The 16,172-nt window shown below is 42.2% G+C and overlaps 1 protein-coding gene across 1 annotated transcript; it reads left to right on the top strand.

Moving 5' to 3' along the window:
• Positions 1-1,869: 1,869 nt before the first annotated feature.
• rnf144b (ring finger protein 144B) lies at positions 1,870-16,145 on the top strand. Its single transcript, XM_076736235.1, has 8 exons — positions 1,870-2,209; positions 5,196-5,466; positions 7,390-7,494; positions 9,674-9,734; positions 11,090-11,303; positions 13,121-13,265; positions 13,495-13,584; positions 14,990-16,145. The coding sequence occupies exons 2-8, from the start codon at positions 5,200-5,202 to the stop codon at positions 15,155-15,157; spliced, it is 1,050 nt and encodes a 349-aa protein (XP_076592350.1). The 5' UTR covers positions 1,870-2,209; positions 5,196-5,199; the 3' UTR covers positions 15,158-16,145.
• The last annotated feature ends 27 nt before the right edge of the window (positions 16,146-16,172 follow it).

Here is a 16,172-nt window from a genome sequence, read left to right as displayed (position 1 = left end):
TCGTCTTGAAATTGGAAATCTGGAGCGAGAACTGAGAGGCTCCAATGATAATGCTGCACGACTAAATCAAACTTGTTTGCACCTATGAACATTTCCAAGTCTGTGTGTGTCTGCAGAAAGCAGCTGCACATTTATCAGTATCTCACACAGCAGTAAGACTGCAGCTACCTCTCAATATTAAACCATGTCATATATGAACCTCTAAAGTTTGGACAAACAGGCTTCGTCTGTCTGTCGCTGCTGCGCTTTCACCCCAGCTCTGTCCTGATGCCTTCACTGCACCTCGTATACTCTAAAATCCAAGCATGGGAGCGTTAAAACACACAGCATTACGTTAAGATTTAGAAAACAAATGGACAGGAGTAAAACTAGATTCATAGTACATGATGTTTTCACCTGGAAATAAGGCGGTGTGGTCCTGTTCTGCACTGAAACATCAGAATGAGGAAGAGGAAATGATGCAAAATGATGCTGATTTTGTGCTACAGGTAAGCCATCCACAAAGCCTGCTTCAGATTAGTATATATGTATATGCTATGTTTACGCATGACAAGAGAGATAGTCTTAAAGCATCAAAACGTGTAGTATGGAAACAACTTTGTTCTGAGACCACAACGCTAAAGAGTGAAAATAAAATAACCAATGATATATGTACACATACATATTAGCCAATGGGGCATTCATACATGGATGAGTTTGGTTAATGGTGATGTTGTTCCTGGCCAATCATATCACTGACCTAGTAGAGAGGCAGGGGTTCTGATGGTGGATTTAGGTGACGCCATACGTGGATGACAAATAAGAAGGAGGAGTGCATTTTTGAGGAAGAGCTCCAGCTGATATAAAAGAGGTTGTTTCCCAAAATGTGCCTCTCAAGTGAGGCATACCACGAGAACAATTTACAAGCTGAGAGAAAAAGAGAACCAGCAGAGACAAATAAACTTTTAGACATTAAGGGCTTTTTGGTTAAACTTAATCACTTCTATCCCTGAAAAAACTAAGATAAAATGTGATGCTGTCCATGAATGTCTGGCCATATAATTAGATACACTGTTCTTTTCCAAGGTCAAGATTTAACTTTCAGTCTCATCTTACTAGTATTTTTCAATATGTGTTTGTATTAAGTTTGTTCAGTATACAACTTTATTTATGGTGTTCCACATTGTGAAAATTTAATTTCCCATGATGAAGGGTGTGGAGGAATGTTGAAGTCTTTGGGCCCTATCGGTGAATTACTGTTGATCTAATAGTTGTTGAATTTGACTACACTGAGTCTAAAGCTGGCCTACAAAAAAAAAAAAAAAAAAACTGCAATAAGTTTTTCATAATATTGTATGTGTTGCAACATCCTTTATGCTAGAACTTGACTGGTGCATCCTGTTCTGTTCAGTTATTTGTAAACACTTATGTTAGCCTATAAGCTTGAATGCACACAGTAAAAGTTGGCATTCTGGCACGAGAACAGGGTTGTTCTACAAATACTACTAATACTACTACTAATTACAAAAAACAATCATGAAAAGCATTAGCTTGATATGATAGCATTAACTCAAATTATAATAAACTCTCTAATGGCATCATGCTGCTGAGTAAGCGCCTCGGGGGAAATAAGTTATAAATACCAGAAGTTAACATAGAGGGCGCCAATGCAACAATGTTTTAATAAAGTTTGTATTTTCAAAATCTATCTTTGTACTTCGTCTGTAACATCCAGTCAGTTTAAATCAAGCGAATAGCTTTTTTCTTTGTCACTAGTCAGTTCATATTTTCATGATCTAACCTGAGCAGCTCATGGCATGACGTCCATTTTTCCGACTGCACCTGAAAGCAGCATACTTATAGTGACACAACCGGCAGGAGCAGTCAAGAGTGTTCATTAGCCGAGAGCAGGCACAGCTTCCTGGATGGAAACAAAACGCAGGAGTAGAGCAGACACATACTAACAAACACACACACACGCACACACACACAAAGATACAGAGAGACACAGGCCGTGCAGGAGCGAGCAGGACGTCTAAACATGTTTTGAGTTTTTCTTCCAGCCCCGTCCGTGTGTGAGAAAGGCGTTGTCGGGGCGGCAGTGGAATTAGGCGTTGACAGCAGAGGTGATTATAACAGTAGACTGTATCAACACATGTGTCACATTAAGAGCACTGCGGCTGTGGATCTGGACTCAGGCTGCTCCAACACCCAGTGGTCCACAGGCAAGGTAAGTCCCCCCACTCTCCTCTGCTCATCTGGCTTTTGTCTGCATCACACAGACCATCCATTACCAAAAACGTTCACACCTTATGAAATATTACACCGTGAATGCGTCAGAACTTCAATCCCGACCTATCCGTGAATGCAACCTTGAGGAGGATGCAGATGTGTCACATTTCATGTGTGGTCTGTTTGCATGCGCTCTAACAGATGAGACATTAGACTGCTGTTCTGTCATGAAATAAGATCACACTGACCTCAGGATACTTGTAGTATGCATATGCATGTATCACAGCAAACTGACACTCCTTGTAGGAATAACACTCCAGGAATAACCTTTAAATCACAACAAGCTGATTCAGCATCCACCACTCTGATTCTGGTTAAACAAGATGAAGGTTTGCATTTTCATTTTCTTCACATTGCTGTGTACCAACTTTATGTGCTCTCGCTCAAGGCTCCCTCCCAGACACACACACACACAGGCGACTGGGCCAGAAAGCCAGAGGAACAGACGGGGAGTGAATGCAGCTGTATAAATGATGCTGTATAAATTCTGCCACTCACTGCCCAAGCACAGTCCCAGCTGCCTCCTTTCCAACACAGTGGCAGTCTGTGTAAAAGCAGCAGCAGCTTTTCGCTGGGCAGATCTGGTTTTCCGCTTCTGCCTCTCTGGTTAACAATGATGCTTTGAACCCCCTGTGACTGGAATGCCATCTAGACCTTGGTCTGCGGGGACTGCTAATCTCAGAATGGCTCCATACCTAAAAGGAAGTGTTTGCACACAAGGGTGTTTTGATTAATGAATACCTCTAATATTGGAAATTCAGACTGAATTTGGACTTCTCAGCTCGAGTGGCTTGCTCAGGGGCAGGGACTGCAGTCAAGCAGGGTTTTTGAAGGCCAATACTGACTGCGATGTCTTTCGATTGAAGCTCCCGGTTGTCAGCGATTTGTATTGACATTTGATTTGTTAAAATTTCGTCCCGTCTGCAAACATTCAGAGTTGAAGCACTTCTGATACAGCGTTCAAGAGTGATCTAGTCCTCAGACTCATTCATGCAAAATTATATCTGTTCACTGTCATTTCATTAGAATCAGACAACCATGACTTATTGATGAAGTAAACAGTTCATAGCCAATCAAACGGCCTTGTTCTAAGATTAAAAAGACTACTCATCTATTCCAAGTTCCTCTAAACTTTGAATCCGTGCAGGAATGAAAGGCTTTACTCTGTTATTAAATACATATTGGAGTTTCCATGCAGCAAAGCTAGCTGAGTAGAAACCTGTTATTTTCCCATGTTAGACCATGGGGCTGCTTATGCTTGGGCAGGACAGGCTGACAGCATTGTGGGATGATGACTGCAGAAGGCTCAGTTCACTGATCTGAAAGCAATGCAGGAGGAAACACAGTGACAGTGCAGAAATACCAACGTATGTGGCTACACAAGCTCCACTATCAGTGATCTGCATGTACGCCGCCACTGATCAATAGAGCATGATAAAAGAGCGCTCACTAAAACATTTAGGACAGCGGTGGTGGCGGTGGTGCTTGTATTGACGGAGCTGCTCCCAAAGTTTCCTGCCAACTTTAACAGCCTGCTGAAATAGAGAACGTTGTGCGTGGGATAATGTGTGATTTCAACAGCCGCTCGGGCTGCAGAGTGTGTTTTTAACGCCACCGTTTCCTGTGTGACCCTGTTCTGTGTCCAGCCACTGTTATCTACAGGATTAATCGCAAATCCCAGATTATGGGGTTATTATTTCTCATGCTTTTTGGGATTGGACAGAACCAAAGGGATGATATTTTGGTTTGGTGACTTTAGTTTCTTTTAACACCAGATTAGACCTTTCTTATCCACCCACCTCTGTCCTGCTGTTCCAAACTAAGGAACTAGTGCATGATGTCTGATTACCAAAGATGGAAGTCACAGATGACATTTATGCTTGATGCTGTGTAAAACAGTTTTTTGTTTTTTTTTTAACCATGCTTGGTGGTCCACCGCTTTGGTCCAGACTGAAATATCTCAACAAATATGGCACAAAAGTTTGTGCAGACATTCATGGTCCCAACAGCATGAATCCTGAAGGTCATTCCCTGGCTTTTTTCTCTCGTGCTAACACCCAATTCCTCAACAACTGAATGGATTGACGTGAAATTTGATACACCAATTCTTGTACTGAACTGTAATGACTCAAATGATCCCCTGACTTTTCAGGCCATAAGCCTGATAGAGCTGCTAGCGTGGCTGTAGTCTCTTGTGAAATCAATAATTTCACTAAAAACATACATTTGACCTGTTTCCCTTTACGTCTTTGCCTGTGTAGAAATTTCCTCATCAAATGAAAATCAGAAACATTGAACTAAAAAGAAAAGAATCTGTGCTGTCCTGATTTATCTTGTTCCTCTCATTATATACTATTCGTTTGTAAGATAAAGTCATTAATTATATTTGAGCGAATGTCCCTATTCTCCATCTTTCTACCACCTGTAATTTTGCTCAGTGTTGACATTACATGCTAAACAAAATAGCTTGCAAGCACTTACTAGCTATCTACACGTGCCTGTATTTACCATGTTTTAAAAAGACCGACGCTCGCTGCTTCCTGTCATAAAGAATGAGAAGCTGATCAGTGACTGTAGGCGCTGTAAACACACACCTTGAACTTTGGCCATAAATGGAAAAAAACAACAGACATGATGAGAAATCGATATTACTTCAGTAATTGCACATAATTATATTTTACTTCATGCACCGCGCAGCTTTAAACGATGACTAATTCGTCTCCCAGGTAACAAGTCAATGACAGTGTGTTGCTTCAGGCAGAGGTGAAGTCATCACAGTTGGTATACCAGTTACCAGAAGAAATGACAGGTTTTCAAACACAGGGTGCAGTGCTGTGAGAAGGCCCGCCAGTGATTGTCAACTTTAACAGAAAGGAGGAGAAATGTTACTCCTACAACCAGATTAATGCTGTTTGTCCTTTCAGGAACATGGAGGCTGTAGCTCCTCTCAGTCCCAGCAGAAGGGCTAGAAGCAGCCTGATTCCTCCCCCCTCCCCTCCCTGCATGCCTCGCCCCAGCATGGCCAGCAGGAGTCCCACCCTGAGCCGGGAAGCTGGGGATTCAGCACCGGGGACCCCTGAGGCCGGCGCTAACCCCGAACCGGGGCCCGAGGTCTTCTGCAAGTTGTGCCTCAGCGAGCAGCCGTCTGCATCCACCAAGGAGCTGCGGAGCTGCAGCTGTGTCTTCTGTACAGCGGTGAGACAGAGAAAATGCACATATCCGGGTGTTTTTAGAGCAGGTCAGGTTTGCTAGAGGAAGCTGCAACGGGACGTGTCAGCTGCTGTGGAAGTCAAAGCTTTGCAGGGCTCCACACTTCGAGCATTTAGACTTAAAGTAACTCTGGCATCAGAAACGTTTCGTGTCAGTCTGCACAGCAGTACATTATGAACTCTCTCCGGGGGGCTGTCCGACCCTGAGGTCTGTGACCTGGTTTCAGTGGAGTACTTGATAAACACTTCCTCTAAAACACCTCAATGTCTTTGTGTGGATAGAGTCCACATCACAAGGAGTCTCAGCACAGTGGACTAATACATACAGCGTGATAATCATGGATAAAAAACAAAGCAAATCCTCTTTCCCAACAGAAATGCTGGTGTACTGCTAGACTCTGTGTCCCAGTAGGAAACGCTAAGTTTAAACTTTTTTTTTTTGTCAATTGATGGTTTTCATAATATCTGGGTTTTGGAGGTGCTGCAGCAAGACGTGGAAAATGACTTTCTCTTAAAGCACCACTTCATTTTGTGACCTTTTCCTTTAAAATAAAACAGCACATTCTTTCTGTAAATTGTTTATTTATTATCAGAACATTTATCAGTAATACAGATGTAAAAAAAATCAATGTGTTGCATTACATGTCAATTTAAGTGGTGCTCCCAAATTTTGTGCCGGTGTGCCTAAAATCCTCAGTAGTTATCGCCAGTCCTGCCAATGGAGCCAAGCTGTATTTAGATTGTCTGGAAAATGAAAGTACGCTAATCTTACTCATATTACTGTTTTGCTTTTAGTGTCTTTCTGTAGGCGATAAAGATGTCACCAAAGTGATCCAACTGCAAACTTTTCTGTGGGCAATTTAGGCAAATTTCCAAGGTTTAAATGACTTGGAACAGGATGCTCCTCTTTATTGCAGCACGGCTTCCTGCGTTAAGATCTTAAAATAGATCTCTCTATGAGCAAATCATGCAGATTACAGCTTGAGTGAAGTGGAGGGGTTTCAACACAGGGTAGGCTTTCCCTGACATTTACTTTCTTTGTCTTGTCCTCAGAAGATTTTGTGATTGATCAAAGCTGCTGAGCTCACAAACATTTCCTGGAAGCTTTTTCAGTCGTTTCATGAGAGAGGAAACTGATCGCTGGTGTTATGCCCTGACACAAACAGGCTGCCTGATCATGGCAGGTATTAATCTCTGTGAAAGCTAGCTAAGTTGTAAGTGTTGCACGCACAAGGTCACATAGATAAAACACACACACACGCACGTGGTGTCACGGGGGAAGAAGGAGAGACATGGATACAGTAAACCCTGCTTATCAGTTGGACTTCATTTTACAAACCTGACGTGTCCGCCCCTCTCTGGTTCAAGAGCGCAGAGTGTCGCTTGTGTTGTTTTATTCCAGCTCAGTGCGTCGTGCTGTATGAGGGTGTACACGATAAGCACACGTTTGCATGTACGAATGGATCCAAAAACAACTTCTATGATTAATTTGTTTTTCATCTTCCTTAGAAAAGTGATATTTAGATGTTTCTATTTTCTGTTCCTCAAAACTGTCTGCCATTGCGCAATGTTTACATAGTTCCTCCTAACCTTTTACACTTCATGGCTGAGGCAACATATGACTTTTGACGTGTGAGTGCTGATAAGACCTCACGCCTATGCAGCATTTAGTTTGCCCTGTTTGCACAACAGCTTTTCTTCTGCTTTCTTTGTTTTTACTTCAATTGTCATGAGTCATGTTTTGATCTGCTGTGTGTTCATATTATTTTTCACCAATGGTGTAAAGTAAAGGAAATATGTAATATGATACTGTATATTGGACTTGACATGTGTGATGCATTATGGTACAGTTCTCCCTATTCCATTTAATACCCAGATTAATGCTGCTGTGTTGTTTCTCCCTCTGCAGTGTCTGCAGCAATATGTTCAGCTGGCCATCATGGAGGGTGGGGGTGCACCCATCACCTGCCCAGATATGGCCTGCCAAAAGACTGGAGTGCTACCAGACTCTGAGGTATGCCCTGTTTCAAACCAATCATATATAGGTCATGAATCAAACCACAAAAAGCAAAGAGTCTTCAGAGGCCATGAAATACAAAAATAATGTTGATGCACAAACACATACTGAAGAGCTATTTTTAGCCTTTTTTCACTGTAGGTGTTGCCTAGGTTAGGGTTAGGGGTTAGGTTTGGGTAAAAGCTAAAAGGTTAGTACAAATTTAAAAGAAGGGGGCTAAAAAATAGTTAAAAAACAGTTAGGGGTTAGGTTAGGTTTACCGTGCTGCAAGCAAACTTCCAAGGAAATCTGCGGTTGGATTTTCACCCTCGTGGTTTTCAAATTGTGTGGGCTGGATTAGCCAAAATGTGTTGTGAAAATCCAGTGTATCCAGCCTTAATGACATTTCTGAGGAAATTCTTGCTTTTGAGTATGAAGAGTAAAATGAGTCAGACGGAAAGTGAAACTCCATGAGCTGTCACACAGCACAGATACCACACTGTAAACATGTCAGAGAAGAAGCTTAAACTGCTAATTGACAAACAAGTGGGTATGCTGCTGCTCAGTACCTCATTTGCAGTGTTTTCTGGTCTTAATATGACTGCAATAAGACACTTATTGTAAGAAAAGCCTCTTTGACTAGTGTGCATTGGCTTTCCATTTGAATTCAAATTGACTTGATTGTAGAATTTCTATCCTCTATTATCCAGTAGTGACATTAGGCAAATGTTTGACATACAAAAAAGAATTGCTAAGGGCAAATAACTTGAACAGCAAGTAGTTTTAATACTAATTTCAGTCTGTCTTTAGTCTTAAAAGATTGGAGTAAGAAATAAAGAATTTTCTCAAGCTTGCTGTTCTTTAACTATTTGCTCAGCTCGTATCACTTTAAACAAATAAATAATTAAAGCTGCTTTTAAAACCACTCTAATTAAACTACTGCTTAAAGAACACAATTCAGATTGGTGTGTCATCTTGACCTACAGACCAATCTCAAACCTGCCTTTTCTTTTAGGTAAAATTGTCTTTAAACAGCTGAATGATTTCCTCTGTCACAGTCTGGTTTTAGGTCCCAGCGATGTACAGAAACAGCTCTAGTCAAAGCTGTGAATGACCTCAAGATAAACAGCAATGAGAAAAAGCTGTCTGTGCTGGTCCTGTGAGATCTCAGTGCTGCATTCGATACCATAGATCGCAATATTCTGCGAGACACACTTGAGCTCTGGGTTGGTCTCTCTGACCACGGATGATTGCGCTTCTAATTAAATAGACCTGACATGTGGTGTCCCGCAGGGCTCTGTATCAGGTCCAGTTCTTTTCAGTTTCTGTGTGTTTCCACTTGGTATCAATTTCGGTAATATGTACAGTATATATGCTGGTAACCTCAAATGATTACAGTTCCATCAACAGCTTAATTGCATGTATGTCAGACACCAGCTTGTGGATGACTCGGAACTTTCTACAGCTGAATCAAGACAAAACTGAGATCCTTGTTATTGGAGCAAAAGCTGAGAGAGAGAAACTATCTGAACACTTTAATCTACTTAGACTAATCACCAAGGAACAGCTCAAAAACCTTAGTGTTACTGACTCTGACCTAAATTTTGAGCAACTCATTAGAAACGTGTCTTAAGAGTCGTTCTATCAGGCAGACATGGAAAAGTTAATACATGCTTTTATCTCCAGCAGGCTGGACTGCTGTAACACTCTTCTGTCAGGTGTGAAGAAAGCTAAGAAAGCTATTGGTCAGTTACAGCTCATACAGAACACGCGTTCTGATGAAAACCAGAGAGAGCCCACATCACTCCTGTCTTTTACATTGGATACCTGTCTGTCACAGACTTTTTGGTGGATCGTATGTTAATGTCATCATGCAGCTTTTACTATTATATAAACATGGCATTTTAATTAAATCAAATGTAGAAACAGCTGCATCCTTGTACAGCCCTTGTTCTCTCAGTGGCTGTTCACTAACGACTGAGGTTTTTTTAGAAACAGCAGTTGCGAGGTAACCAGTTGATCCTGGATGATCTTTGAAGAATCAGCTTCTCAGCAACTACACAAACTCTTCTTCTTGACTACCATGTGTTCTTGCATTTATCCATTAGGGTTTGAAAAAGATACCAGATTGTTCATACTTCTTGTGTTGTGTCCAAACATGTGACTAAAGCCCCCCCCCCCCACTGTGTGATTGCAGATAGCTAGCTTGGCCTCAGAAGATCAGGTGGAGCTGTATCAACGTCTGAAGTTTGAGAGAGGTAGGTCGAGTATTGAGCATGCTGAGGACTGATGACAGGCAGTGGGCTATTTCAGGTCGCACTTCAGCTGGTGGCATTACACTGAGCCGAGGGCTGATCTTCACATGCCTGGGATATTGTGCGTCCTGGCGCCCTTTCTTCTCCTCTGCTCTGGTCCAGTGTTACCCTGGGGGTTACTGAAACTGTGGCTTCAGTATCTTCTCTTAAACCAAACATTACCAGCAGAAATTCAATAACAATATGCTGCAAGAGGTCCATGTGACTGTTTTGTTAAATATACGCATTGCAAACTGAGGTTAGTTTGTCTTGTAGCTATATTGGTCTTTTCCAGCTGCACAGTAATAAAACGGTGTGAAGCCACTAATAGTAGTAGTAGCCAATAATAGTTATTGTTTACTCTGGCCATAAATCATAAGACTCATAATACTGGAAGCATAAAGAAGTGCAAAGTGCAGGCTGTTTTGCAACAATGTTTGCCTTCTCTTATGATTCACAATGAAAGTATGAGCTGGTGATCTGGGTCATATTATGAAAACTCCAGTCTTGTTTTGGTTGTGACAGATTCATTTTTCGTAAGCATTTTCACTTGAATTCTTATCCTTCCTTATCCTTATCCTTATTAACTACTCTGAAGCTTTCTGCCTTTATAGATAACCAATCAGAAATGAGAACAGTGCATTTGTGACGTGTTTTTAGCCATGCCGACCAGGGCCCAACAGCTCGTTAGCATACAGCCTCACAGAGCCTCTAGCATGTCTTTTGTCAGTAGTTTGAGCTTCTTTGTCTGTTCAGTTCTGTTTTACTGTTAAAATATTGTGCTAGCAGCACTGAATCTGATGCTGAGTGCACAGTTAGTATTGTAAGTGGGCCGAGTTGCTTTTAACTAACCAGGCAAGGGTTAATGCTAATAGTAACCAGCATTAGAGAGTTCTCAGAATTCTTCAGAATTAGGGCCGCATGTTTTCATTCCCAGTTAATTTGTTGACTTGTTTTTCTCGTCCACAGTTCAAACCACAAACATTCAATGATATGAAACAAAAAAAAAAAAAAAAACACCAAATCTGCACATATGAGAAGCTGGAACCAGTGAATGTTTGGCTTTTTATCCTCAGAAATGACTTGATTGATTATCCCAATGCTCTGTTTTGGACTTCAGTACTTGACAAATTGTTTTGAGTTCCAACACGAAACTTTTTTTGAGCTTCCTCCAGCTGAGATCAGCAGTATTACCGCACTGACTGACTGATAGCACTGACACGGATAGTATTGCGAATATTACTTTTGTGCATAACATCTCAGCTACTTGATATCTACTTCCGAAACATCCGATCACACCTGATCTTTGGTTTCTGCAGGGGTGAAGTTGGACCCCAGTAAAGCCTGGTGTCCGGTGCTGGACTGCCAGGCAGTGTGCAGTTTGCAGCCGAGCACTGAGGGCCTGCCCACCGCTGTGCCATGCCCCACCTGTCACACTGTCTTCTGCTCCGGATGCAGAGGGACCTGGCAGGACGGCCATACCTGCCCTGAGCGCCAGCCCATGATATCATCGTCGCCCTCTCATAAAAGCAGGTCAGTCAGCTGTCCACTGCCTGCAGCCACAGAGTCTGAGCTGCACTTTGAAAATGATACTGTGCTGAAAACAGAATGAGTGTGTTATTCAGGACACAGAGGAGTCTACAAAGAAACACTTGTGACTGCTGTAAACAAGCTGGTAACTGAGTCATAATTGCATTAATGCATTTTAGTCAGTGTTCAATTTAACCTTTAGTGTTTATTGTTTTTTTAAGATATGGTGTGTATAACCTTTAACTGTCTGTATGCTGCCAATTTGAATTGTTGCTCCATTTCATATTTAAAGCTGACAGTTATTGTGGCAGGATATTTACATTAAATGGGTTATACAAGTGATGTGTAGTTGCGTATCTCTGAGTAGAGGCCCTGAGCTGAATATAAACAGTGTTTCAGGGTTAATATCTTAGTATCCCTCAGCAGTGCCCTCTGTGTTGTCCCTATTGTACAGCTACATTACTGTGCTGCTCCGAGCTGTGGCTCTGCCAGACTGACTGATGTCACTGGGGAGTCACTGACTTATATCGGAATTCCATTGTCTCTGTGCCAAAGGGAGGAGGACGGTGGGCACCGAGCCAGTTAGTTCACTGTACAGAAGGAGCCCGTGCACTGCAGTGAAGCGGTGGTCTCTGCAGTGTGCTCCAGAGGATGGAGCAGCAGCAGCATCAACTTTAAACTTGATCTTGAGGGCATGATATAGTACATTCGCCTCAGCCTGCAGGATTAGTCATCGAACATGATCTTGTTGTACCCGGGCTGTCACCAGAATTTTAGAAAGCCTGCAGTTTTTAGCTAAATTGAATTCATTTTATCTACCAAGATAATTAATCTAATCTAATCTTGTTTCAAATTTGTCTCTGCACCAGCCCGATAATTAGACTGAAATGTCATTTACTTTTCATTTGATTGTTCAATTCGACACTCATGTTGTTTGCTGTTTGAGAGGGATTGTGAATTTGTCTTAATGCATCTGGCATTCTTAATCTCACCTGAAAAACACTGACAGACTGACTGAGGGAACCAGCGAATCACTGAAAAAAATCCCAGTCAAGATGTGGGCAGAAGTGTACACTTCTTAAAGCTCCTCTAATCAATATTTTTATATTGAAAATGGCAGAAATTAGTATACTATGTGAAAGGGATTGCTTGTAAAGCCGAACCTGAAGAGAAAATCACTCTTTTAGCTCATTGTTTTGGTTTTAAGGCCCACAACTTTTCTGTTTTGGTTCAGCACCAAATAGCAGAGATGCCAGACAAAGGGCGAGATGTTTCCTTCAGATGAGCTAAAAGGAGATTGAAAATAGGACTTGCATTCATCAGGTGGTCAGACACATGATTCCAAATGAATGCTACTAATGCTCTGTGGCTGCAGGATGTGCAAGAAGGCACAGTTATCCATAACTACTATATAAGATGTCGGTATATCATGATTGATTTCACAGCTTGTTGTCCTGCCCCCAGGTGATCGAAAATAGTTAAATAAGTAATTTAAGTTTAGAGATAACGACTCTAAAAAAATGTCAATGTGCAATTTGTTTAAATTGTAGAATGTGAGCCACTCAGGTTGTTGAAACCCTCAAACATGACTTTTCAGTGGTAGCTGTGGCCCTGTATTATACTCAGAGAATACTTCCCTCATACCTCTGAATCCCAATATAATTAACCCAGTTAAAGTCAGCACTGACCCTTAACTCTGCAGCTAAATAAAGATTTTTACACTCTTCCTGGAGTCTCTCGAGGCTTGCGTGGCTTCATACAGTATGCCCCTGTTAACTGCATGCCTCATATCCGTCCCCTGTCTTCCTCTCGACACACAGAGCCCGCTTCGACAGTGACTCTGACATGCCCATCAAGCGGTGTCCTATGTGCGATATCTACATCGAGAGGAACCAGGGCTGTGCACAGATGCTGTGTAAGAGCTGCAAACACACCTTCTGCTGGTACTGTCTGCAGAATCTGGATGTGAGTCTCCTCTCCTACCCAGCTCACAGATGTGACGCATGGTTTTGATCCTAAGATGAGGAATAACTGCTGCCAAACCACATGTTTAGATACCATCTACACTTTTTATAGCCAAGTGGTACAATATATCTCAGCCTCTGCTTCACTATCTTTAGTTTGTGTTACAATGTCATTGGTGACTGCTGTGTAGTAGATTTCATGTCTTGACATGCGTGTTTTGTAATTGCAGGGTGATATTTTCTTGAGGCATTATGATAAGGGACCGTGCAGAAACAAGCTGGGACACTCCAGGGCCTCGGTTATGTGGAACAGAACGCAGGTGAGGCCATTAACAGGCGGCGGAGCAGGTACAGAGTACTAATTTCAGGTTGTGGTGACGCCGCCACTGTCTGAACGGATTAGCCCCAGAGCTACTCATCTGTGGGTACTAAGTTATTTCATGCATGGGTTTGATTTTAGTAAAACTGTGCCATCACTCTGCGGGGATTGGACATTAAAGATTTTGGACTCCATCCCAGCAGCACTGTTTGGCTGTCAGTTCAGTTGTTGAAGTACTCTGCAGTGAGGCCATTATAGGAGCCCATGCAGGACAGTTAAACTTCCCATTTGGCATGTTTCACTTTATTGAAAATTTTAACAAAAGCTGAAAGCAGAGTGTAACTCAGCTCTCATTCGCCACCAGACTTTGGAAACGCTTGTAAGCTTTGCTCTCTTCGTCAGCTGCTACATGTATGGCTGAAGTTCCCTTTTAAGACCCATAAAGTATGTGTTAGCTCATTGTTGTTTTCCACCAGTATGTCTACACAGTCCTTTATCAGACATTAAGCTGAACTAATCCCAACACTAATCTCAAATTCCTGCCCTGTAATGACGTCGTCCATTCAACAAAACGATTACAACTGGCCGCCAAACCTACTTTCCTTCCACTTCCCCTGCTCTGATGCCATTATCACATGATTGGTATCAAGTGTGCAGTGACCCTCCTGATTATGTCTTGGAGTATCTACAGTGCTGGAGAGTGGAAATACAACAGCGTAGCTGTTCCTTGCAAAACAACTCATGACAGACTTGGTTCCACCCTTGCCTAACAGGTCTGTCATAGATAGATAGACAGACTGGAAAACCATGTTCTTTGTGGGGCCATTGTTATGTTAAAAGAGGAATTGGCCAAACACAAAGGTATATAAGTTCTGGGTGTGCAAAATATATTTGAATTGTCAAATGAATAGTGCTGTCTTGTAATTAGATCATGGTCTAAGCAGACTATTATCTTATTTAAATGGTTCAAGATCATGACTACAGTTCCCACAATCCCACTCGTGGCCTGCCATAAACAGTATGTCGCTTATATGTGATACTTCCATCAGTAATTCATTCCCACCTTCTTTCTTTGGTGTCAGCTGGAAGCTTTTGGTCCATTAATACTTGTTTTGTGCCATCTCCAATATTCACTCTGCCTTAAGCTCTGTTTTGCTCCACTATGTCCACCAGCTAGTTGCTGTTTTCACTGAAAACAGCTGCCTGTGTGCACGGTTGATAAGAGAAATCAAAACAATGAGCTCAAAGATATTAAAAATGCTGACTGTAGAGCAGAGTGGGACCGCTGAGTCAGATGATAATTTTCTGTGAGTTTGTCACTGAAAGCAACAGCTTTCACATCACACATAAACATTTCATCCATAATACACTCAGTGCACCTTTAAAGATGTTGTGTCGTCCTTCAGGTGGTGGGTATCCTGGTGGGAGTCAGCATCATCGTGCTGGTGACCTCTCCGCTGCTCCTGCTGGCCTCGCCTTGCATCCTATGCTGCGTCTGTAAGCCCTGCAGTGGGAAGAAGAAGAAGAAGAAGAGGAAGAAGGACCTCAGCCAGCCAGACTCCTCCACATCATAGCAGCTCCCCCTCTCACCAGCCTGGCCCAGGATCACTCCACAAACCTCATGTGGCCCAAGGAAAGCAAGAGAGTGCAGGTGCTGCACAGTTGAATAAATAAAGAATAAAGCTGTGGAACAATGGAGTACGTTTTCAAGACTCGACAGACCAGAAGCTTTGTCAGTGGATCAGTAATGTCGTCTGGATCAGCAAGTGCAGATTTTCATCTTTCAGCTCTGTGAGAGAGCTGCCCAAAAACCACTCCTGAGCTACAAGAGTGTGTACTTTACGTGGTGGAAGTGTAAATATGAGGAGAATGAATGTAAGTAACTCACCTAGTTGTTGTTTTCAGATGCACAACGGGTGGTACGGAGAAGGCGGCGGCCGTGAGAGTTTTCCTGGAGAGAGTTTTTGTCATCGCTCACCTCTTTCTCTTTCTGTCTCTCTCTCTCTCTTACACACACACACACACACACACACACACACACACACATGCAACTCAAAGTGCAATGCCACCCTCATGTGCCAAACGTCATGATGCCAAACCAGAGGTGTTAGGTGCTCAAGTGCCTCACTCTACAGTGCCTGGTGCTTGGTTGTATTTGTTTTGCCTTCCATCTTTATCTTATGCAAAAATTTTAGCATTATTAAAATGGACAACCATCAGGATTACACAGGGTTGTAAAGCCCTCAACAATGCAAAACATCCTTTGATAATGGGAGAAGGAAGTGGCATCACGTGTGCACTGTATAATCTGTACTGCTATGAAATATGACAGGGCTTCAATGGTGCACAGAGAACTTTTCTTCTGCAAATGTTTGTTGTTTCCACCTGTTTCCAGACCAAAGGCTCTAAAGGATAATGTGTACTTTTCTAAAGTGTGTATTTATGGGTTACGTGTGTATGGTATCCTGTTATCATTTCTACGTTTCTGTTGATGTTTCTGCATCAGATGTTTTATAAAAGCACCATTGTAATTGGAATAAACATGCATCAGATGGTATTGCATTTGCTAGTGACATTTATCATTTTGTG

Source organism: Chaetodon auriga, chromosome 8 (genome assembly GCF_051107435.1).
Source record: "Chaetodon auriga isolate fChaAug3 chromosome 8, fChaAug3.hap1, whole genome shotgun sequence".
NCBI lineage: Eukaryota > Metazoa > Chordata > Actinopteri > Chaetodontiformes > Chaetodontidae > Chaetodon > Chaetodon auriga.
Note: the sequence above shows the minus strand (reverse complement) of the source record. Positions and strands in the feature narration are given on the sequence as shown.